Below are 24947 nucleotides of genomic sequence, written 5' to 3'. Positions count from 1 at the left end.
GATATTGATTCCAGATGATCTGGTTTGAAAGTTAAAGCAGAATATGCAAAAGCAGCCTCCCCTCCCCAGTCTTGAAATCGACAGCATCATATCAGTGATAATTATGGAATGAAATGAATATATGATACAGTCACTACCATACAATCGAGTAAATAATGACTCAATGCTTGGTATTCCCTGAGTAAGTAGGACGAGCTAATATTAACAGATTAAAGTAGACGGTTGATCGTCGCATAGGAATTTTCGGTATATCAGATAAGTAAGTGGTACACTGCATATTTCTGAATCAGATTGCCGAAAATTCTAAAGGAATCACGGCAACTCAGACATCGACTGTTCTAACGAACTTTATCGTACATGTATTGATAAACAACCAGCTGCCAGCTAGATAATACTATTTTTTTCAGGCAGTTAACAATGAATCTCATAGGAACCATAATTTCTACAGCAATTAAAAAGTCACCAAAATTAGGTGAAGTTCGTATTCATTGTCTTATATAGCGCTTACCTCTAAAATTCAAACGTATCTGATCTTTAACAGATTGCTTTTTGATTGTTTCCTTGGTAATTAAAAAGACATTAGAAACACAAATATTTCTTTAATTTTTGTTTTGTTTAAATTCAACTTTGCTTCATACCGTATATGACCCTACGAACACGCCTTTGTTTTGATTTTGTTAACGATTTCTGACTGCCGTGTATCTTTTAGGCATATCGGACAGGTTTATTTACCAACACAGTACATTCAGGGTTCTCGTCCTACTTTTGTAATGTCAAACTATCAATAAAAGTCAATAATAAGCTGTAAAAGGTAATCAAAGACCTGATTGCCTGTAGGTCGAATAGACTGATGCAAGTGAAACATTATTAAAAAAAAGTTATATTAGATTTAATCTCTACCACGAGACATAGAGGAATGTCAAATGCTGGTAAGAGGCTTATAGGGCTAAGTGCTCGCTTAAACAGGTAAGTATAGCTCTATACCTATTGCCAAACACATTGCATGTAAAGATTTGAAATTTTGTTCGTGATCTCAAATAAAGAAATGGAGACACTACTTACGGCCAATTAATCGTTTCTTTCCTTTTTTTCTTTTTTTTTCTGTTTATTTCTTCATAACACAATATTCAATATTTTACTTGATCTTATTATAAAATGACAATCATATACCAGAGGTTAATAAAGAAGGTCACTAAATGTCAGAGGTCAAATAACCAAACATTTTTTTTATTTATACATCGATATCTTATAACAATGCTCAGTTATGTCAAATGTCAGTATGCAGGCCTCCAAACGGCATAGGTCCAACAAGTCATCGATGATATCAATATTACATACTTTTCATTTCAAAATCTTATTACACTCTAAACATACAACAAACGCCAATATATACGTCATCAAAATCATTGGTCAAATATATCATAAATATGAAGAAATATCATAAGAAAGTAATCAATTTCAATCAGCATTTGTTCCTATTTATATTGATAGATTGAACATATTGTTCGTTTATTTCTAAATATCAATATACATTTTTAAGACAAGTTATAGCTTTTACAATTAAGCTGAAAATAGACAACGGGGACTTGTTAATTTCTTGTCATATACATATCATTATGTATACTGCCAATTTATCAAGTAACATGTTTATTTTGATAGTTAACAAAAGGAAAACCATTCACATATGTATGTATTCAATAGAAAAGTTAGAATGAAGGGCTGGGCATGTGTAACAAATCATTCATCATTTGTCTCCAATGACAGGAAACCCTTGGAAATCTTGACAACCCGTTTAAAATACTTATTAATCTACAATGAATTAACTATCAGGCAATGCATGGCAAACATATATGTCCTATTCCTGCATAATTTATCTTCACTAATAAATTTAACTCGTTCATCTTTATCAAATAATATTATATCATCTAGAATATTTCTTCCGTTGGAGAACTTTCAAACGAAACTTGCGCAACAATCATGAACCTGATAGCAATTGGTCTTCCTATAATTAACAATTTAATAATTAATTTATCTTTATTTTATTGGAAATGGAGAAAGTAATATACACAAGTCTTAAGAATTGATATCGGGATCATTCCTAGTCCCTGTGGCCAAATTATGGAAACAATTACATATACATGTAACTACACAAGTATACACAAGACTTAAGAATTGATCTCGGGATCATTCCTAGTCCCAGGGATCTAACAAGATAAATACTCGGTTCCACGATTGACCCGGTTTATCACTAACTCCTTATGTTTAGACCGGGGCCAAATTTTTGATACAGTTTAGATCCCCACGCTACAATAGATTCATTCAAATACTTTATTTGCGTCTCATTCTCAGAAAATCAATGACATATTCATAGTATCAATATTCCTGAAATATATAAATACCTCCTATTTAAAATATAGTAAATAGAGACTATATGTTATATGCATGTCATGGAGTAAATGATCATATTAAAATTATCAATTTCTTTAAAACAAACATCTAAAATTTGTTAGTAGATTAATACATAAATCACAGTTGTAGAGTATAAAATGTGATCATTCGGAATCACATAATAAAAACCATTGATTCTGAGACTTGTCCGTCGTCCAGACCACTCGGGACCCTTCAGTGAAAGCTCTTTGACTTTTAAATGTTTCATTTATGTCTCTAGCTAATCAATTGTAAAGAAGTATATACCAAATTTGTCTGTAAACGCTTGTATCTTAACTGTAAAAGGGGCTGTAACTGTGGAAATGTGCTGGCTAATAAGTGATCCTAATGCAGTTGTGAAGCTTGGAATAAACACATTGATGAAAGTTTAAGTTGAGTCAAGTTAATTTGTTTATCCTGATCTTGTCATTACAATATCCACACTACTGGTTATATATCAACTGGCCCTTGATCATACCGTTTTCCGTTTCTTTATGACAACTTCTGTGAAGATCAGATACGGTTTGTGATCAGAATGAACATACACATAGTCCCTTAATCTGTTGAAGTATTGGTCTATAATGACTCGTTTCTCCTCCTCGGTCCGCGAGTTAGATAATCCATCATGTACCACATGATACATCCAGGGGTAGGTTGACGAAACTATTCTCTGGGAATATTCCATTTTATCTGTATTATCTGCAATATTATGAAGAAAGTAAAGTAAGGTTATTTATCTCCGTCACTTTTCCACTCGCATATTCTAACAAGGAAACCACTCAGTTATCAATATGTTAATAATATTAATTCGAGTTCTATTTTACAGGGCTCCGCGAATATATCGTAATGCATTTACCTGTTCTAAGTTTTTTTCATCAAACATTGATAAATATAAACTTACAACGTCAATAATTAGAGTAATCAAGCATTGAACAGGGTCGGACCTTTTTTTAATTTTTTTGCATAAATATAAAAGCAAATGTCAAAATTGAAGATTGAGAACATGTCAAAATTTCAGGTTGCTCTATTTGTTCAGGGTTATGTAATTGATGAAAGTAGAACACCTTAACAAAAAATTACAACTGTTAAGTTGTATAAACTTTTAAAATTCGGTTATCCATAAATATGGGTTTTCTGTTTGACAGTGCTTCATATTCTCAGAATTCCACAAGACAGATTTTTATAGAACCTGATTCAGGCCTTTTTCATGAATCAAAGACTAATTACTATTTGTTTTGTAATAAATGCATGAAATGTACATACTATCTTTATATTATTCTTTTTTTAACATTATACTGCAAATTTTAATCCAAAATATGAAGTCATGAAAGGCACATTGACAAATACATTCGAAACATTTAACTTTAAAACGTTGCAATTGTCGTATGCATTTAATAAGATGTTATGAAGTTTGAAGGAGTGAAATCATATTTGGGTTGAATGTCACCCAAATACTTGACTTATTGTTTTACACTACATTAATTAATTGCAGTTCTACAAGAAACACAAATTGTGGTTTGAATCGGGTAGCGAGCAAATTTCTTATAATTTTCTAAAATGTCCATAACCATGAAATGATATAAGTACGGCTCACCTTTGTTCACTATATCAAAAGTAGGGTGTCGTAAATAGTGTTTCATTGACTTGATCGATACCAGTTCTAATCCAAGTTCCCTTATTTCAGGTATATCACTGATAAACGGCTCTACGAAATCCGCTGCTTTTCTCAGATAGTAACTGTTGAAGTTTGTAGCCCGATATTCCTCCTGTAAATAACAAGTGATTAGCTTATGATGCGCAAGCTTTGTTCATTACAGACTTGGTGAGGGTGGACCATCGGAAATATATATGATCATATGACTAATAGGTACGCGAGTATTATTCTGTATATGTTATATGCATTATCTGCATAGAGATTACCATTTCTGTTTTATTGAATGGTTCGCAATATGTTAACCCTACACATGAATCGAGAACCACCATTACAGCATTTACAAGTTTGAGCCACACAATAACGACAATCATCTTGATTGTAAACAGGGAAAACTTTGTTTCTGTTTTGAAATTCATATCTTATCTTTGCATATTCCTATTTTGAACATGCACTTAATCAATTTAAGCATTTGTTAATGCCCGTATATAATCACTTGTGTGATAACGCCATTCCTAGCCATATCAGTCACGAAACTCCCGATACACGTGGTTCCCTTGTCCACTATCATCGCCTCATCGCCTTTCTCATCTGACGAGATGTTCATTGTTATGATGAAACCTCCTGGAACAACAATGATGTTCATTGTGTACAGCCTGTTGTAAAATATACGAAATTGAATAATGAATTATCTATTAAAGGAATGGTTTTAAGATTTTACATTACAAATTTGGAGTTAGATACGGTTTAGTCAAAAAGTGAAATATACTGTATCATACAACTGTTCGTTATTGATGCTATGGGACTTGACTTTGAAACCTAGGAGGCGCCTGTGGAAAATAATCAAAAGAAAGGTCGGAATTCAGATGGGGAGATGCATAAACCCCATAATTTGAAAAATTTCGGAATTTCTATATATCTGATAATTTAAGAATAACGTCGAGTGCCTATGCGTCATCTAAAAGCCACTATTATAATGAATTAAAACGTGACGGGTGACGCTTAACAGTAGGTCCAAAGTCAGAGATTACACTTCACACTGAAATAATTTTACGACCAAAAAGTATAAAAGCTATTAGATTATTTTCATTATGTAATATAGGTATAACTAGATTTACGTCATAAAGTTGACAAATATCAAATTATACTAAAATATAATCAAAATGGTATATTCAATTAGAAAAAAGCATTACTTGACGCCAGTAATCGTCTATAAAATCAGTAAATTACGTTAAGAACATAAATGTTCCTACTGAAATACGATTTATGGCTTAGTTCAGCACGTCCTCAAATAATGTTTACGATATTTATTGGCTCTATGCTATGCAGTGCACAACCATTGCTTTTTTGGTGTTGGGGTGACATGAATATTCGTCCTCCTAAGATGTGTCATTCACCCCTGGGCGACACAGGACTTTCAAAGAATAAAATAGTGATTTTAGCATGTTAAAGTTTCTTATAAATATTGTTTTCAAACGCATTACACAATCGGATTAAATCATAGCTGGTAAAAAGTGATATTGTGAATATATCCTCTTAAGGTGTGACATTTATAAAAATTATGAAATTTGTGATTTAATCATCATTGTATGCAATATGCACTTTATAAAAATCGGGAGATTATTGTGACCTTAGTTTCTCTGTAAACGTGGCTTTGACATTTTGTGTTTTAATAAGAATGACACGTGATTTTCATACATTATTGTTTTCCTTTCGTTAATATTGCAATGATAGAAAACAGATTTCAAATCCCCGTGTCTTCCTATGTCTTCCTTTCACACTTTGATACTGCTGGTGTTAGACACTGGTAGTTGATTGCTGTAACCTGCATGCAATGTCACATTTTGATTCAAATTTTAATTCTAATATTATCATATGTATGGAAATTACAAAATATGTTGGGAAAGTGCATCTCCCTATCAGAGATTGTGACAATTTTCGATCACTTTGGATTTTCCTATGTTGGCTTCTAGACTTCAAAATGTAGACCACTCCGATACTAACAAGTTCTAGAGGGTTGAAACAGCTGTTCATTATTTGACTCTACTGTATATATCTCTAAATTTGTATTCAAATGTGCTTTTTAATTGTGTGCCTTTTTCTTATAATCCTCCTTTTCTCTATCGTCCCGGTCATCTTTTTTCCGCAGTCAGTCCATTATTTCTGTATCTTCCTTCTATATTTCCGTCAAGTCTTCTTTTCCCAAAATCAGTAATTTTATTTCCCGTGATCTATGTAATCTATGTGTTACAAAGCTTACTTGAACGTCATAGTGAACAACAACAAACTGATATTTTCCGGTGTTGACTTTGTGTCAGCTGTCATAATAATATTTGAACATGATGCTACCTAATAAAGAATATACATTAACATCACATACCCGGTTTAATCTCCCGTCCTCTTGAAATCACAAATGTCCTCCAATCGTCTTTGGCTTGTTCTTGTATCAGGAATTGTTCTGTTTTGTCTGCATCACTGAAGCATACGCCATTTTGGATTTGACAAACCCTGAAAATGATTAAACGTTAATACACCTATGTATGAATGTGGTTTTATAAAACCGCTTTACAAATAATTTTTATTGCAGTCTTTTTTTTCTGCGAACTTGAATATGGTTACAGTAATTTCATTAAGAGCAATTCGAACTTTTAGTTTTTAAAAGCAACTTCTGGTTTTTTTTCTTCGGGATAATAAAGAATGCAATTCACCAAATAGAAATGGCGAAGTTTATAATGTAATTCCGTCACAGACAAGGGAACTGTATTCGTGTCTTACATACTGCTTTGAGAGATAATGGGTTGCTACACTGGAAAAAGCCACGTCCAGAGAATTATCAGGAAGGCAAACGTTGTACATAGACCTTGGAATGATTGCTGGATACACGTTACTTCTGAGAGTTAATCCAGAATTCTGCCCACCGCCTGGGTTACACAACATTATATAGTATTAATGTTTATACCTTAAATAGCTGTAACAATGTCTAACACAATCCCTCACTGATCATTGAGACTGCAGAGTATATTGCATTGTACAAAAATAGTCAACATATACAGAGGACGATAAATTTCCAATTAAAAAAAAAAAAAAAAAAACATACGTGTTGTTACGCTATAAGAGAAATAGAGGATTAGTATTTTTACGTTATTGGTTCCTTTATACATTTTAAATCATTACAGTGTGAAAGTCTTTCAACATAATATTAAGTATTACAACAGAATAGTGTTCATCATTACAAAATGTTTTATACAACCATGGATAACATTGCTAAGCCGATTGAAGTCGTTCATTGGTTGATCGTTATAGTACACAACAATGGCTTGCTTCTCCCCCAGACGTCCTTTTATTTCATCTGAAATCAAGTCATATACGCATATATACATGTACATCTTGGATTTATCTGATTTGAATATTACTGTGTATAGGAATAACGTTACTTGTATATTTTGCCTGACGTTAGTGCATAGGACTTACCTATCATTTCATTCATGAGAGAAAGAGAAGCAAGGCCATCTGCAGTTCCAAAATCCGCAATGCTTATTGGTTGTTTTGTATCCTTTGCTGATCTTAAAGTGAGCACTTCTTCTGTGTAAAAGCATATGATAATTATGATTTATGGATTTTATGAAATGACAAGATTTAATAGATAGCAACTTTGTATTTAATCAGGTCACGTTCCCAAATGAGAAAAATGTACACAGCAACGGAAGCAACAGGCAAACTAATGAGCATCAAACATGTCCAGAATAATACCGCACTAAGAAACCTTCATAAATCTTCATCTCTCGAGGTCTTTCATTTTTGTCAGTTAGAAGTCCACATCTTGCACAAAAATCCTGATATTAGAAAGAGGCATGGAATATCGAATCAATTGCGAAATGTAAACCGTATGGTGGAATGCAAGGATGTTGCTATCCATAAATGGAAAAATAAAGTAGAAAATTGAAATCATCACCCATATTTGAAAATTGAGATAAGCGGCTGATGTAGATGAGCCTTTCGTGTTTCCGTTTCTTAGTGTTATATATGTATTTATTTCTGAAAGCTTAGAACTGAAGCCGACTTTATAGTTCTACCACACAAAAGTATACTGACCCAAGCAAGGCACTCCACATGGTTACATTATACAGACATTGGGCAAACATGTTGTTAGTGAACATTATGCAAGAGTAGAATCTACAATTGTTAAAGACTGTGGTATGTCTCGGTCAGGGGGCAGAACTCGAAGCTTTTCTGACACTCAAAAAGATTCCAAGTTTAGTCGCCTCTTACGATCATGTATTAGCGACAGCAAGTCCAGTTTTTCGTTCTACCTACCTGATTTGCTATAGTCTTTGAACGAATATCAACACTGCTAATTTGCTGCGCATTGCAGCGATTCGAGTTTCATTTCAATTTGATCATCTATTTTTTAATTATAGGCTGTATCATATTAATTAATCAGAGTTCTGGCCGACTACATTATTGATGATCTGAACGCACAGAGATGTTGTACAATATCTTACCTGTCGAAATATATGCTATTTAAAATTCATATCCAAGATGTCTGGAGTTACCTCTCTTTTACAAACGAAAAGTAAGCGTTTCATTTATATTGAATAATACTTAATTATTGCCTTAAGCTTAAATGGTGTAAACAATATGCAAATATTGCGGTACCCTCTGAAAACAAACTTTCTTCGGGACAATATGGGCATCGCAATCAGCGTGGTAGAAGATATGTCATAGTGCTTGTGAACACGTCTTCTCTTGTTTTGCAAATTCAAACAAAGCCTAAAACGAAGTAGTAAACAAATAGAAATATAAACCTTTTTTTATTCTATGTCATCTGCTAAACAAAATTAATCTTGCTGTTCCAGATTGAGTCCTACTGCGTGAGGAAACCGTAGCACTCGTGGAACTTACTTGGTCAGACAGGTGACCCCGTCCGCTCGGAAAATCGAACCCAGAGCTAGTTGGTGAAAGACGAGTGCGTTACCACTGCGCCGGCCCACCCTACCACCATCTTTTTTCAAAAGCGACATTTCAAATAAAATAATAGATAAATATATATTGCCGGTTAGCTTGTAATGATAACAATGTAATTAGTATTTATATAATAATACTAACTTCTATGTTAATGGCCGTAGCGACTACACAACCACAGTTCATCTTGACTAAATTATCTGACCAGAAAAGAACATTGTACAATGCCTACTTCCTAAAATATTGACTATCAAATTCCAATGTCCTCTGTTAGTCGATCCCGCCATTTTGTTTAAAATGCTACATCATGCACTGGATCACATGCGTGATTGATATAGTCAGTATAGCAAAGCTTCTGTACGACGCGGAAGTTATTCTAGAAATATCGGCTACTTTCTCGTAGCAAGCTAATACCGGATTATCTAAAGGTTAGTTTCGTACGTACTTTGAAGCAAACAGTCAGTAAATTTACGTTACCGTAGCTATATAGTTTTAAACAAGGAACTCGACTACGACTTGGGTTCGAAACTCAGCTGGTACACTTTTGTTTTAATCTATTTTAACTATTTCATGTCATTTTATGTTATCATCTTTTCCTTGTATCAATGATCTTATAATAAAACTGGTGAATACTAAATTATTTAAAAACCGATTTCCAGTTCAATAGAAGGACAATATTACCAGTTGCAAATGCAAAACACGATTATTAATGTAAAAGACAAAAAATATAGGCGACAAGATTTCACCGTGAAACAATCCCTTCTTCGAATTAAAAATATCAAATGAAAAAAATCACTGAATTTACCACATTTTACATCATCGTACAATGCACGTATACTATCTAACATTTTACCCTTCACGCCTTCTTTTATAAACTTATACCATACATTGTGTATATTAACAATTCTTATAAAGATTGTAAAACAAGCATGGCATCTGCTGTAGACATTTTTTTTTTCTAAAACCGAACTGTGCATCAGAGGTCTTTTTTTCATATGAGGTATCAAATTCCATCAATCGATTATTAAAAGCTGCAGTTAATATTTTGGCTAGACAACTTACTTAGGTAATTCCGCCATAATTATACCTATCATTTATCTTATCCGTGTTTAATTTATTAATAACTTAGTCAACTTCTCCTTCGGATATATCAACATCTTACGTATCATCTGATACATATAAATCATACTTTACTCAAATATTAGCTTTTCGTTTTCTCTCGGTTCTGCAGATGACAAATTACAAATGTTGAAAACGTCATGTTCATCAAGGGTGCAACTATTAACATTTTTTCTTCTCTTGAAATTTGTGTTAAAATGTTCCGGATGATTTTTCTTTGTCAAGTTTAACATATTACCTCGGTGTGTTTTGTTATCTCGATTTCTGTACATTTTATTCCTTAAAATTACGTTGAGGATATGTAACAATACTTAAAGAATATAACAATTCTTTCAATGTATTGGTAAACTTTTCAACACACTCATCAACACTGATTTTGCAAGAATCATTACAAAAACAGCAATTTATCCCGGGACCTCCAACCTATGGTATTTATATGTGACAGTTGATTCGATATTCAAGGGCATGTTCCCATTGTCACGATTTTCGTGGAAAAGGTTGTCAATTAACTGGCAAACTCGTAACATAAAAGTTTAAAATATACATGTTGATAAAAATTATGGGGAAGTTTTTAATGTCACCATCGTGATTTCATTGAGAAATATATTTTTCTATGTGCGACATGACGCTGGACGTATTTGATGATCGTTAGTTTGCATGTTTGTTCCGATGTTGTATACCTTGTTCTCATTTGAAAACGTGACATCACTTACTTGGATTGACTAATATTTACATGGCGGGTGTCGTCGATGAAGCAGAAGGTGCTCCATGTAAATCTTTCTATGTTCATATTTCGCCCTAGTTGTATGGAATTTTCTGGTATTTTCTTGATGGTTTTCAGTAAGATAATATTCTTATTTATTTTTTTCAAAAAACATTACGGTGACAAGTAATTGATGACCTGATAAAAATAACAATGCCGCCACCTTTGTCATGAAATCTGGGGAAAATATGACTTTTATAACCTTCTTATTCAACATTTTCTTCATTGACCCAACACTCATACAAACATATAATATCATGATTATTTACAATATTTACAAAATCACGAGAATCAAGTTTTTCAGAAATTGACCTACATTAATTCCTTAAATGGATTGTGTCGTAAGTCACGTAAATTCAAATCTTTTCGCGGTGTTGCGTTCATTTGAAAATCTGAAACCCGTATTAGATTTTCTATCACAGGTAAAACCCATCTGATGTGTGATATGTGTATTCCAAGACGCAGAACCCGTAATGCATTTAGACGCAACGGTTAAAGGGCAATTTCTTGCGAACATTTGGACATTTATACAAATTAATCTCTTGTTACTTCTAAACTTCGAAACACATACCGCTTTTTGTAACAAGAGGCCCAATGGACCTGCATTACTCACCTGATATTCAATGATCATCAAAAATACTATCAATGTTAATCGCAAATACATTAATAAGTGTACCATTGCATTCAAAGTTTGCGCATTCACTCAATTTTCAAAAATTCCAAAAACAAACTTCAAGTTCTAACACTGTTCTAATAGTGGCTGGTATGACCTGGATTAAAGGTTGAATGTAATTTTCTTTCTTTAAAAAAAAAAAAAAAAAAAAAGAAGATTTATCGGGCTTTTGCCTAGAAACACATTTCCACCAGCTATTCTTCTTTTCGGACGTTTGATTTACACAAGAAGTCTTTGACTCCTGAATATGAATATGGTTCAAGATGAATTCTTTTCGCAAACTTTGTCGTTCTTAATCGTAGCAAACTGTTATATGAATATTGCTTACCTAAACTTTCCATGATTGCTGTCCGACATAGATTGCCAGCATGACAATGGATATTATACATGTCGTCAACTCCTTCATGAAGAACTGTCTTCATTCTCATCGTCGGAAAAAAACTGCCAACAAGAACATTATCAGAAATTCATATAATGGAAAACTCTTTAATAGAATGCTACTTTGTAACGGCATGATATGACCGATATAATAAAATAATGTAAGCTGTATCACACCTACCATTTCATCTTATTTTCTTAAAAAAATTATCAGGTAATGAAGTGTCACTATGTACTAGAAATGATTGATAATTTACGTTGATTGTACTTTATATACTCCATATTGCTAGTTGTACCTTGTCATTGTCCTCTGTATCTGGTGCTGTCTAGTAACAGTTGTCTTTTTAAACTTAAGGTACCACGTACGAATTCTGTTGACGGCTCCCTGAAAGATAAAGAGAATTATTATGGTTTTACAACAATGCAAAAGGTAAAGTCATCCTAAAACGGTGTCAACAAAAGGCTAATAATTATCGAAACTGGTTTTGCTGAATCCAAACTTAAGTAAAATGATTCATTTCTACAGAGTGATTTCAAATATTTGCTGCATATTCCCTACACTCACAATTTGGAGAGAATTCTTACCCCTTTAACTAAGTTTCCTAAGGACAGTCCAGACAAAAGTGGGATGGAATCCTGAAATTCCTAGAAAAAACAGAGAAAATTTTCAAAGAATTAGTTCTATTCCCCCAACTGGACCCAGCCTCTTCCGTCAAGGGGGCCTTGACCAACTTTTCTTATACAAAGATAATTTCTCCTTCAAAGATGCTTCAGATCACGTATAGACAAAATCCAGGCCTTCATACAGAAAAAGGGCTTGAAGGAATTTTGTCAATTTCACCATTTGTGACCCGCTCCTCCCGGTCCAGGTGGGCGAGACCCATGGTTGATACAAAATTGATTCTTCTTCATCTGAGGAAGCTTCAGACAAAACATTTGGCAGAATCCTGGCATTTCTTCAAAAGAATGATATTGTTGTAGGATAAGGGAATGTGGGATACACTTAGAGTATACATAGTCATAGACTACAATGGCCGTAATCGGCAAGGAGTTCGTTGTCAGACCTAGAACGTAAAAGCACGTCTGTATCGTAGGTATGACTGAAGACGAACTGGCGGTGTGTTGCACGCACTGTTACACAACACCTTCGTGGCGAGTTGATATACAACCAATTCGTACCAATGGGGCAAGTCGTATGCAGAGTATTATATACCATCACCACAATATTTAGATAAACTGATATATTCTAATGGTTCGGTGTCAACTCCCAAGGCCTAGTGACAAAGGTCTAATGGGTTTTGTACGGAGTTCACAAGCCCTTATCTATCCATAGGGCCTCTGATGGATAACTCCAATTGACCAAGGCTATCAAATTCTTTCCCATTTTGAAATTTGATTCAAGACGTACTGGAACTAATAGGGTCTAATAAAAAATACAAAGCCTACGATCTGGCCATACTTATTGACAAATATCTTGGTTTGAATTATTCATGTTAACAAAATACATCACTACATAAACATGCAATTTACTGCACCTGCTACGCTCTAACAATGAAAGTTGTACAAAATACATCACTACATAAACATGCAATTTACTGCACCTGCTACACTCTAACTATGAAAGTTGTACAATAGGAAATACGTTGTTGAATAAGATTTTGACATTGAGGCTATTTTCTTACTACACTATACTAACATAATCATACACCAGTTACATAACAATACCGTCAATCTGTAAGATCTACTATACCTGATACACAATTAACAACAAAGGAGGAGTGCCAGTTTGGGCCTTCTGGTGGCCATGACGAATACTTTTTATTTTTTGTCTATTAAAATCTTGACAAAAAATAAAAAGTATTCGTCATGGCCACCAGAAGGCCGAAACTGGCACTCCTCCTTTATATTTACAACAATAAAAACTGCCATATCTGTAATAAACAATTTGCCGCAATTGTGATCACATGTTTCATATGATATCCGACAGCTGCACATTCAATGGTAGTCCGATATTGTAATTTACCTGTCTGGTTTTGGTGAAACGCCTATTTTGACCCACATAAATTTGATATCTTCCATGCAAATGAAACTCGTCGGCCGCTTAGAAACGACAAATCTGTGCTTGCAATAATCAGACACATGTACATGAGTAGGGCCTTCACGTGTACATGTATACTCATTAAGATATGCAAGGATTCGGGCATCCTTAGATTTGATTGGTCAATAAAAATATAACACAGTTTCAGCACTCCATAGGGTCATTATTTAGATGTCGCTTCAGCAGGTTTTGATCAGATTAATTCAACGAGTTTTAGAACCTAGTTTTGAGTCATACGACCATCCATCCCCAACATCGCCTTTAAATCGTAATGTTTTGTTTTTAAGGAATTTTCATCGTTAGTTTTTACTGATATATATTAAAATAAGGTATATGTTTATAATCAGAAAATTTTGTTGTTTCTTATACTTTTCATGTTACATTTATGTACAAGATTATCTGAAGATGATCTTTTAAAATATACATAGAACAGTTTTATGTATTGATAGCTGAGTTGCCCTTAATGCCAAACTTGATTTGTTATAGATGTATGTTAAGTATGTGTAAATAAAGTTGTTTGTATGCATGTATATATACGTCTTGGAGATGTTCTATTTTTGTACAACACCTCGTAGCGCTTCGCTGCGCAAAACACCTATACTGAATTTGGATATAAAATTCTAAGCGAATCGTGGATGTCAAAACATAAATCATGGCTGGTTGCGAAGAAAAATAATTTATGAATTAAGAACAGGTATGCCTGTTGCGAGAATATTTCGCGTTTTAGAGAAAGAACGCGGTTACCTAGATAATTCAATCGATAAGTTGCTAATCATTTTGCTTTTGTAAGGCTGTTGTGTGGTTTGTTATATTAAAATGCTATGAAATTAAAACCGCATGTACCTGTGCAATACATACGGAAAGCGTTGATGCAGGAACCTGTTCGTGTATTTAATTTTTCACGTATAAACCGGAATAGACTTGCAGATAGTAATACAGCCCTCGAAATGCTTGGTCGAAGCTCGCTAAAAAGCAAAATATAATCCCTGGTTAAAACGTGGACGAAAATGGTTCAGTTTCCTATCCATCTATATATCTAAGTCTGTGCTCAGGTATAAAAGCATGTGAATTCGTTCATTCTGAACAACGGCGTAGTCAATTGTCGAATGAGATATACTGTGTATACTTACGAACGAGCAGAAAGTGACAGGAGTTGTTGCTGTACCTACAGATATTTAGTGAGATGTGATATTTGCACAAATGTCACACCGTTGCTTATCTTGGTCACCTGCTGGTAGTCCTCCAATCTTTTATTCAATCACATGACTTTCTTTTTATCCAATGACTCGCCGTTAAGTACAATATCCGTGTGAGCAACCATATTTTAACGTCAGCACATACACTGTACTTGCGATAATCGGCAAAAAAGACCGCGAATAGTAATTCAACTTGTAACAATATATGTGGCAGTTTTCAGCTTGTAACAATATATGTGGCTTTCAGTTTTAGCAATTTTCATTCACTTTATATTGCAGTGAAAACTGGGGATCTATCATCACTGTTTGGAATCGAAGACTGATGTGACCTTTGGTGCCATACCGGTCTCACGCCTTTTAACGTGGGTAACATTACTATACTACCTATTCAGACAGGAGGCTATCTAAACACCACACAGATCATCAGAACACGGCAAACGTATTTTCTGTGTTTTTTCTCTGATGATTTCCACTTATTTAACCGTTGTCTTGTTCGCGCACTGCACCTCTTGGTCGCCATTTTGACAAAACTCGTATGCGGAGCTGAACAACACTGCGTGCTTGCTGATGAATCCCATCCGGGTGGAAGATAAATAACGGGCGCCATTCTATTTAACTTCCACCCGGATGGGATTCATATCCACTGTATATCCCATCTGGTAACAGTTTATTGTTTATATTTCCATTTTTAGACATGTATTTCGATCAATAAAATGAAAACACGGAATACAACGTTTGAATTTCTCGCTTATCGTAGGGTTGACGTCATCAGATCAGTTAACGGAAGGAGCAATGGTATAGTTCCTTAAAATATAGTTCCATGTGGAGTAAGAAAAAAAACCCACATACAAACAAAACCTTTGTGATGACGACTTTTATTTGGAATGTTATTGTTATATTTAAATTAATTGAAAGTAATAAAACACAACTATAAAAAAAACAGACGAGTAGCTATGCGAACTAATATTGTCGTAAACAGTAGGGATGCGTCAAACCACGAGGCGATGCCGCCATGTTGGATATTGTCGAACGTTCAGAAATGTGTCTCTGTCTCACTTTCCAAAGTTAATAGTGCAACCATGAAGTGTTGCGTTTTTGAAGAAGCCAGGTGTGGACATCATCGCTGTATTAGACTGAAACGTAATCTGAGACGGAGCTGTCTATGAATGTGTATTAATACTCTTGACCAGATGGGCGTCACATCTGGTTAACATAGAGTTAAAGGGGGAAATGATAGTAGAATGGAAATATATAACCATGTCCTTCCAAAACACGAAGTCCCTACACAACTCCCTATCTAAATCCTTCTCGCTGAATAAGAATTTAGAAGTATTTCAACATTAGTTAATGTTCAAATTTCTACCGTTAATTATGGTTAATTTTATTGTTACCTAAGCCATCTACCTCATACAAATACCTCCGCTGAATTATTAGTAATGATGTATTCTCTTGTCTACACACTACTACCCGGCAATACCCAGCAGCTGTATATTTGTTTCTGACTCTTCTAAAAGACGGCCACGACCTTCCTCTAGACGTCCTACTACGGCCTTTGTTAACTTCGAGAGAGCAGCTCACAGCGAGAATTGTTCTCATAAGTGACCATCAATGGATGTGTTTTCCACTTTATTCACCGCATCTGGCGGAAAGCCTAGCAATCTGTACACCAGCAACTTTGCAGAACACGATAACAGCAAATGCAGCGTCACAATTTCCGCATTTGGAATGAATTCCTCCAAAAATGTCATATATAATGTGTTATGTGCTGGAAAGCTTAAATAAGTATCTATATCATGTATATTTTTGTGCCTTGTGTAACAACCAATGTATGCTATGTATTTGATATCAGCAAATGCTATATTGTTGTATGTAATGTGTGAAAAACAAACAAAAACAAAACAGGGACGTAAATATCCCTCTGTATTATACCTCCCCACAAAACACAAATGTTGAAATCATGTAATTTTATCATATATATTTCATATTATGAAAAAAATCTTCATTTTCGTGAGGTTTGTAATGTCAATAGAAAGTTCTTACAACACAACCAATCTATTGTCTGTGTTATAAGAAATTCTATCCTATGATATGAAATGTATCTTTCTAATGTTATACATTATTTTTTGTATTTTATATCAGACTGTTTTTATGAGTCTATATTGTGCAATTTAATCAATTTAATTTGTTTTAAATCTTCTATGGCAGAGACATATAATACATTATCATACCTGTAAAGCATTTCAGGTACCAACTCACACCGGCAAAAACACTGGTAAATTAACTAAGGTGAAATATATGAATAGTTTGGAACTGGCTACAATTGGTTTATTATTGTCTTCATAAAATATCTTTCTGTGCCTTTTAAAAACTAGGCAGAGTGGAAACCTCCCTCTGTCCTTCAGCTGACGGAGCATGCTTCTTTTCAATGTGAAAGGACAGCACGAATACACATTGTTGAGTGTCCGAGTCATGACACCAAAATTTGTGTAGTACAACTGCAGACAATGCACCAAGAGGGTGCCTCCTCCTCTCGCGTTGTGTTAAATCAAACCATAGGCCACGCCCAGTTATGTCTTCGCACCTGTCGGATTGTAGCGGTCATTCAACCGAGTCAGACACAACTGTATGTAACATTATTCATGAAGTTCATTCGGTCATGGTACATTGTTCAGACAGGACATAGATCTACACAAAAATACTATAGGTGAAGAATTGAATTCTACACCTAAGTGTCTCAACCACGCTCAGTTTTGGAGTATGGTCCTAAATGGACCCTTTTGAACAAAGTCACGTTATTGGGTAAAACTTTATCAAGTCTGGCTGAAAAAGGTGGACAACATTTCCAAACGTATAATAGAATCGGTTTAGAAAAAGGTTTGTTCATCAGACAACAAAACGTCTAAATTCGATGCTGATTTTGTAACACCGAAAGCGGAAGTTTCGGAAAATGAGAAAAAAAACAAAGGAAATAGTTGACTTCCTATCGGAATGAAAAGACGGTGTGGAATTTCATTTTAGCTCTGTAGAAGACAGAATTTCTACATTAGAATCAGAAAGGCTGTCAATGAAATGTATTGATTCAAAGCACAATCAATGCAGGATAAACAAGTCTTCACTAATGCAGTGGAGCGTCCAAATGAGACAACGGATATGGCGGAACAAATTCTTAAACAGTACCTTGTGGACAAGTTACAAATGTGGACTGCTGATGTAATGTAGAATTTAAGCGAGTGCATCGCAAAGCCGGTAGGGATTTCCCCTCGTCCGTTCGTCATCACGTTTCGTGTCTACAAACACCGTCAGGAGGACCGGAAACGTTCCAAGGAACTTAAAGATAACGGATTCTACGTTATCGAGCAGTGACCTGCTGAGATATACACTAAACGCAAGGAGCTTTTCCGCGTTATGAAACAGAAGCGGAACTAGAGTTGCCGACGTAAGCTAATCTACGATAAATTTCATATAGACGGGACCTTGTATATAAAGGCAGAAAGGCGATAGGGGCTGGTTACTCTTAACGTTAACAGGAACTTACAAAATAAAAAACGTCAACGTTGACAATATCATTAACTATGATTTGGCACTCCTGTCTGAACTCTGGTATAGAGCAAAAACTGAACTTGATCTTTCTCTCCTGTCCGATTTAGAGCTAAGGACTTTTTCACCTTTCCGTGGTTCTGGTGGTGGTTTGGTTGTTTTGTACATGAAATATTTGTGCGATGATCTGTCTCTCGTAAAATTTTTACCATCAGATTTGTAAATATGTCTTGTGTACATACCTCATGACACCAATGTTCATTTTTACAATAATAATAATAGACGTTATTTCACGAGGATTAAACAACCTGTTTAACCCAGACTTATCTGCTATAAGGTCATCCTGTTTGTAAACATGGTATATGTTAAAATATATGATTGTTCACAACATGATTATAAGAGTTTTACACATTTATCACAGATACATAATCAAGAATATCACAGAATGCTAAAAAAAATCGTGCAAATAAGTTTATCATTAGAGGACAACTTGTCTAATATACATAGATACTATTATGGTAAAGTGTAAAAATTGACATAGTTATACGCTAATGTAGCTTACAGTAAAACATTACTGAAATTGGAAAGAAAATCTAAAAAATAGCTCATTAAGGGTTCAAATAATAGCACGCTAGTTTTTGTTTGAACACAGAAAAAAATTTGATTTCATTTGGAAGTTTGTTCCATTCCTGACAACCAGATACGTGTTTCGAATACAAAGTTGTCCTGTGTTTTGGAACCAATACATTGTCACTAGATACCTGCCTTGTAGGCCGCCGATGAACATCTCCAACCAAAACCGAATCGCTGGAAAGATGTTGTGGTACCATACCATTTTTAAATGTATATGTCATAGCTGACTTTCTGAGCTTAAAATGTTTTTAAATTGGTATCAATTTAAAAATTTTAATGCATTTTTGCTGAATGAGCATCATATAATTTATCTTAAATCAATTTGGCAGCACACTTTTGAGCTTTTGACATTTTGACTGTATTACAGTACATAAAGTGAGGAAAATACAAGCATTGTAAGATTTCAATGGGCCTTCTATTGGTAAAAATTGGCGAATACGCCTGAGTTATCCCAAACCTTGGTTTATTTTGGAAACAACAGAGGAAAACAAGCAATCTCTATGATATAGATCTATTCACCAGTCTTGAGAATGATATTGCTACATACTCAGCCTTAGGAAATGTTATAATTACTGGTGACTTTAACTGTCGTATAGGAAACAGGCCCGATTTTGTTGATAATGGTGTTTTGTCGGATTAAACTGTCAATAGAAGGTCTTACATTTTTTAATACGATACCAACGTCGCTATATCAAAAAGGCGGCCAGCGAATACTGTTGTAAACAATCCTGGTAGATAATTAATTGAATTGTGTAAAACGAGCGGTACTCAGGTGTGTAACGGCAGTAAATAGATAACATTATTGGTCGTCTGACATGTTTTAACCTTTAAGGTTCTAAGTGTCACCGATTACGTTCTTGCAGAGAAGTCATGTTTTCCTCTAGTGGACATGATAAAAGTCTATGATTTTAATACGTGGTCTGATCAAGTTGCTATTGATTTTTATATACAGGATAGCGAGTCTACTGGTGAATGTGAAACACATAGAGGAACATTACGTTCAGGTAGATCAAACGCGACAAGTTCTAAATTGCAAGCAAACAGAACTGATTGGGATGATAATATATTTAGAGAATAATTATATAAATGTAAACCATTGTGTTAATAACTTGTCTTCCGTGCTTAATGATGTGTTTTTTATTTATTTAATTTTTTTTGGCAAGACTATTTCTTGTAATCATGATACTACCAGAGACGGTCATAGTGTTATAACTGACAAATCATGGTTTGACAACCATTATATGTTTTTGTGCAGAAGGTTTAGAAAAACTCTAGAGAGCTTCAAGTTTTTACGTACTCATGAAAAAAATTAGTCGAAATAAGCGTATTTTAAAAGATATGAACGTCTGATGAAAAGAAAAGTTAAAACACAAGAAGTCAATGGTTGAATGTACATGCGTAAAGCTTATCCAAGCCAATTTTATCAGTTATAAAATAACAGAAGACAAATGCTGCTACAAAGTTGTCAATAAACGACTTTTATGCACACTTAAAAAGTATTTTGGAAGTTTAGAAAAATGATAGTTATGTAGTTTTCCTGACCTAGACAAGGAAATACACGAGGGAGAAATCTTGAAGGTCATTAAACAGTTAAAAGTTACCTTGGACAGACGGACAGGCATTTTAGGAGATAGGACGCCGGACGAACCTCTAGGGCATGTAAGTGTACGATACATATGCTCGATTGATTTTGTAGGGAAATCAACCTTGTATTTGAGGTCATCTTATGTCAAAGAGAGCGTAGAATACAGGTTCTTTAGACCGTTCAACAACAGCAATGTTATGAGTACGCCCTTCAATTAAAAAACCATAAGATCTTCGCAGTCTGTGTCTCCATCTTTGAAAACTTGACGTCGTCACAGAACTATCAAACATTCATCCAGACACCAAATTTTGTTCCATACCCCGTATCCAATAGCTTATATCACACATCAGCCATATTGTCTTCTAAACAATATGCTACCCATGCCTTAACACAGGAAGGCCATACGACGACCATCTGCGTATCTTCCATGTCTTCCTCTTCATAAAAGATTTAAGACCAGAAGTCTGGAAGCAGAGACCGGTCGCTCTCTTGGACGTTGGGAAGAAACTAAGGGAAATCATTTCCGTGGTATTACATCCCAGAATTTTGAAGTACATATAACATCGTTATTGACATGTAGGACCTGCAGGAAAATGGCAATGCATATGCAATATATAAATCCATGAGACGGTATGACGAGACCATGCGTGTCAATCTGCACAAGGAACACGTGTCTGACATCAAGGAGTTTGAATGTGCTACCTGTCAGAAACTATGGCTTACAGTTTTACAACTACAACGACACAAGCGATTGTGCAAAGACAAGACCATATATGTGTATCCGTGAGGATTCCATTGTCCAATCAAAACCGTAATTGAAGAGTTGGCACTGGAAGATATATATATCTGTAAAACCAGTTACAACAAGGACTGTACACGGAACATTGAACTCAACAAACAGACTATTTTGAAAAGCACGTAGATGTATATTGTGAATATTTGTTTCTACTTAACTTAGTCTGAATTCCTCCACCTTGGTGACCCATCTATTCACCCAACAATAGAGAGACTGATCCAATTCCTGGAATCACCTGGTCTGAAGATGCGGTACACGTCTTTGGTGTGTGTTTTTTCTTCGGTTCAGAAAGAAGTCGTGTCGTAAGTGATGCAACAAGGAAATGATAAAGTAATTGGTAAATTTCAGTGCCAGAAAATGTACGAATCTGCAGCAAATTGATGTGCCTTAACGTCATACTGTAAATAAAACGCACGTGTTGGAGATATAGATGACAACGTATGGCTTTAGTGACGTCACCATTATATGAATAGGAGATCGCCCTATATTACTGTTATACCTTCCTCGTTATTTATATGTTATCTCTGCAGTACTCGCAATCAAAAAGACTTGCTTCACAAACTCCTTCCTTATGTTTATCGGAACGTTGTTAAGACGTTTCCTGGTCCCGTATTCCTGTTTAATATAACCCTTTAACAGAAGAATCGAAGGGCTCTTAGACGGTGAGAAAACGTAGTTCTGGGTTACATGTATATAATATATGGTGATGGCCGTGTGAACACCCGAGTACAATAACCCTAATCGCAGACATTTATTAGGACTCAAAGACTGAAACGGAATATCCAAACGAGACATCATAAACGATACAAATCCCCTCGGGTTTTCCACCTTGACTGAAGTGCAAGATAAAAAGATGACAAGTTTTCTAAGTTCGATCGAAATCCCAAAACGAATGAAACCTCTAAAGTGTTGAGAAGGGTTTTCTCAAATGGTGACATTGACCCTAAAACCTTGAAACTAATAAAACGTAATGTTAAGGTCATTTTATATTTTGTAAAGTTTGATTGGAATCCTTACAAGGAACGAAGCCACTAAAGAGCTGACAAGCTGCAAAGATTGTAATAGTGACCTTGAATTTGACCTTACAACCCAGAAACATGTCTGAGATAATTTGTCCATTTTAAGCGTGTGAAAATCTATCAAAATCCATTGAAAAAATTAAACCTCTAGATGGCTGACAATGATTTATATAAAAAAAAGTAAGAGTGACCTTGGTCTTGACCCCACAACCCTTGACCTGACATTTTCCGCGAGTGACTAAAACACTCTTGAATTAACGAATCTCAAGTTTTTAAGGAATGTTGTGGAATTCGGAATTTTTTTTTCTTTTACTAGTTAACACAGCATCGTTAATCATTGAAAGATTTGTATGAGCTGGAAAAGTCACAGTATTTTATCTAAAACTGATGGATCGAACAAAATCTCTGCGCATGTCCATTTCTCTGACATCCTTGGTAAAAGGTCACTACCCGCCATGATAATGTGATAAGTATGTCATCACCGTACGGAACGAGCGGATTGCCATCTGCTTAAGATAAGGATACTTCCGAGGCAACCCAATACTGTTCTTTTATTTCAGCAATAAAAATCATCGGGATATATTGTAGTCTACAGCTTAAGTATGATTCGTTAATGCATTTCACAGATACTGTGTAATAAAATTGTACGAAAGCCACAGGTTGAAATCTCAATTTAATATCATTGATAACGGAAGGTAATACGGGCACACCTGAGCTAGAATACGCTTCACCTATTGTACATTTACTAGTCATCTGAAGCAGTATACTACAAGCTGCTAAACTGTTAAAAAGGTGTCCAAACGTAGGTGTGGCCAATAATATATGATAGTTGCGAGTCCCTACCTTGAGAAAGTAAAACAATTTGAATTCATGATCAGTTTTCATTAACATTGCTGTGGAATTGTTTTTAAATCCGTAGAGTGTCCAGGAAGTAAACCAGTACTGTAACTTCCTCTACTAAGTACTTCAGGCAGGTATTCACAGATCCAACTGATGAAAAGACTACGTATCAGCATTCCACGTTTTGTCGTGTAAAATGGTAGAAGCTTTTATGAGGCATTAAAAACCATTAAATTGTGAAAACCACGACTGTACATTTGGTGTTATTCGCGGGAAAGTAGCAGCGTGTTAGTCAATACCAAGAAAGTATTTTTTTTACGTTGAATCAAAATATTAGATAATATGCTATGCACGTGAAAGATAGATCGACAAGCGCGAAATTAACAGTGATCTAGCCTAAACCGGGAAGTATTTGCCTCGCAAAATTAAACACTGCTACAATATTCGACACCCAAGTGAAAGGCTTGATGATTCACAAAACTAGACAAATCTAATTTAACAATAAATTGTCCGTTTGGTCAAAGCTTGAGACGTTATACACGAAGATAAATTAATTTAACACGCTCACCAGTCTGTACAACTAGCGCTAACGAATGTCGCACGTAATTCTTTATTGTCGTCAGTGACAGCACAAAGCTAAGATCTTCCTGCAATTTTTTTCTCCTCAGACGTCTCGAAACTTGTGCTGGCGGTTACGCCTTCGTGGGTGAAATACTACGTTATTGTTATTGGTAACCTTGATAGACAATGAAGGTTATTATAAACCAGTTTTTCTTCGCTGAAATCGCAGTCTTCATATTGTGTATGCTATAAATACTAGATAGCGGTGGTAACATTAAGGATTGGTAGACAATTACACATACATCTACCTGACAGGTTCTGCCTGACATTCAGAGCTACCATTATGGATAGGACTGGATTAAGTAAAAGGAAAAACATCCATCATTACTTTCTACCGGATATGATGATGTTGGTGACACCTAATGGAACCGAAGTTAGCAATGCAAGCGTTTTTAGGTACTAAGGGAGGTAACTCTTTTTTTCTATATCGACTCTCCACTTGCAGTTCTTCAGACTCGTTGAGTATATATTGACCTGTAGTGATTAAGTAAGTTCAATATAAACATGTTATTTAATTTCTCTCCAACAAAATATCTGGTCGTAACACGGAACTGAATTGCGATTTCGTCCTTTGATAATAAGATTCTTACTTACTCTTTCCCTTGGAACTCATCAATCCTTGATTGTGTTAGATTGTAGGGAAATTATC

The 24947-nt window shown here is 35.0% G+C and overlaps 1 protein-coding gene across 3 annotated transcripts; it reads right to left on the bottom strand.

The window, feature by feature from the left end:
* Positions 1 to 2435: 2435 nt before the first annotated feature.
* On the bottom strand, positions 2436 to 14036 carry LOC132553800 (uncharacterized). 3 transcript variants are annotated; one of them, XM_060218076.1, is made up of 11 exons: positions 13997 to 14036; positions 12559 to 12618; positions 12270 to 12358; positions 11924 to 12036; positions 7550 to 7660; positions 7329 to 7427; positions 6858 to 6999; positions 6459 to 6586; positions 4575 to 4702; positions 4022 to 4193; positions 2436 to 3126 (listed from the first exon to the last, which is right to left on the bottom strand). In XM_060218076.1, the coding sequence occupies exons 3-11, from the start codon at positions 12275 to 12277 to the stop codon at positions 2900 to 2902; spliced, it is 1128 nt and encodes a 375-aa protein (XP_060074059.1). In that variant the 5' UTR covers positions 12278 to 12358; positions 12559 to 12618; positions 13997 to 14036; the 3' UTR covers positions 2436 to 2899. The 3 variants fall into 3 exon arrangements, with proteins under 3 accessions (XP_060074059.1, XP_060074060.1, XP_060074062.1); XM_060218077.1 differs by lacking the exon at positions 12559 to 12618 and having other exon boundaries at positions 13997 to 14015; XM_060218079.1 differs by lacking the exons at positions 11924 to 12036; positions 12559 to 12618 and having other exon boundaries at positions 13997 to 14021.
* Between the last annotated feature and the right edge of the window lie 10911 nt (positions 14037 to 24947).

The sequence above is a fragment of the Ylistrum balloti genome, unplaced genomic scaffold (assembly GCF_031769215.1).
Source record: "Ylistrum balloti isolate Yb309-2 unplaced genomic scaffold, AGI_CSIRO_Ybal_v1 Utg370354, whole genome shotgun sequence".
NCBI classification, from domain to species: Eukaryota; Metazoa; Mollusca; class Bivalvia; order Pectinida; family Pectinidae; genus Ylistrum; species Ylistrum balloti.
This window is presented reverse-complemented; position numbering and strand designations above follow the sequence as displayed.

Excerpts from the sequence above, each read along its gene's own strand:
- LOC132553800 (XM_060218076.1), bottom strand. Across the intron at positions 7,000-7,328 it reads GCTTAGCAATGTTATCCATG|GCGGTGGGCAGAATTCTGGA; the intron begins GTTGTATAAAAC and ends TGTGTAACCCAG. Across the intron at positions 6,587-6,857 it reads ACCCATTATCTCTCAAAGCA|GGTTTGTCAAATCCAAAATG; the intron begins GTATGTAAGACA and ends AATCATTTTCAG.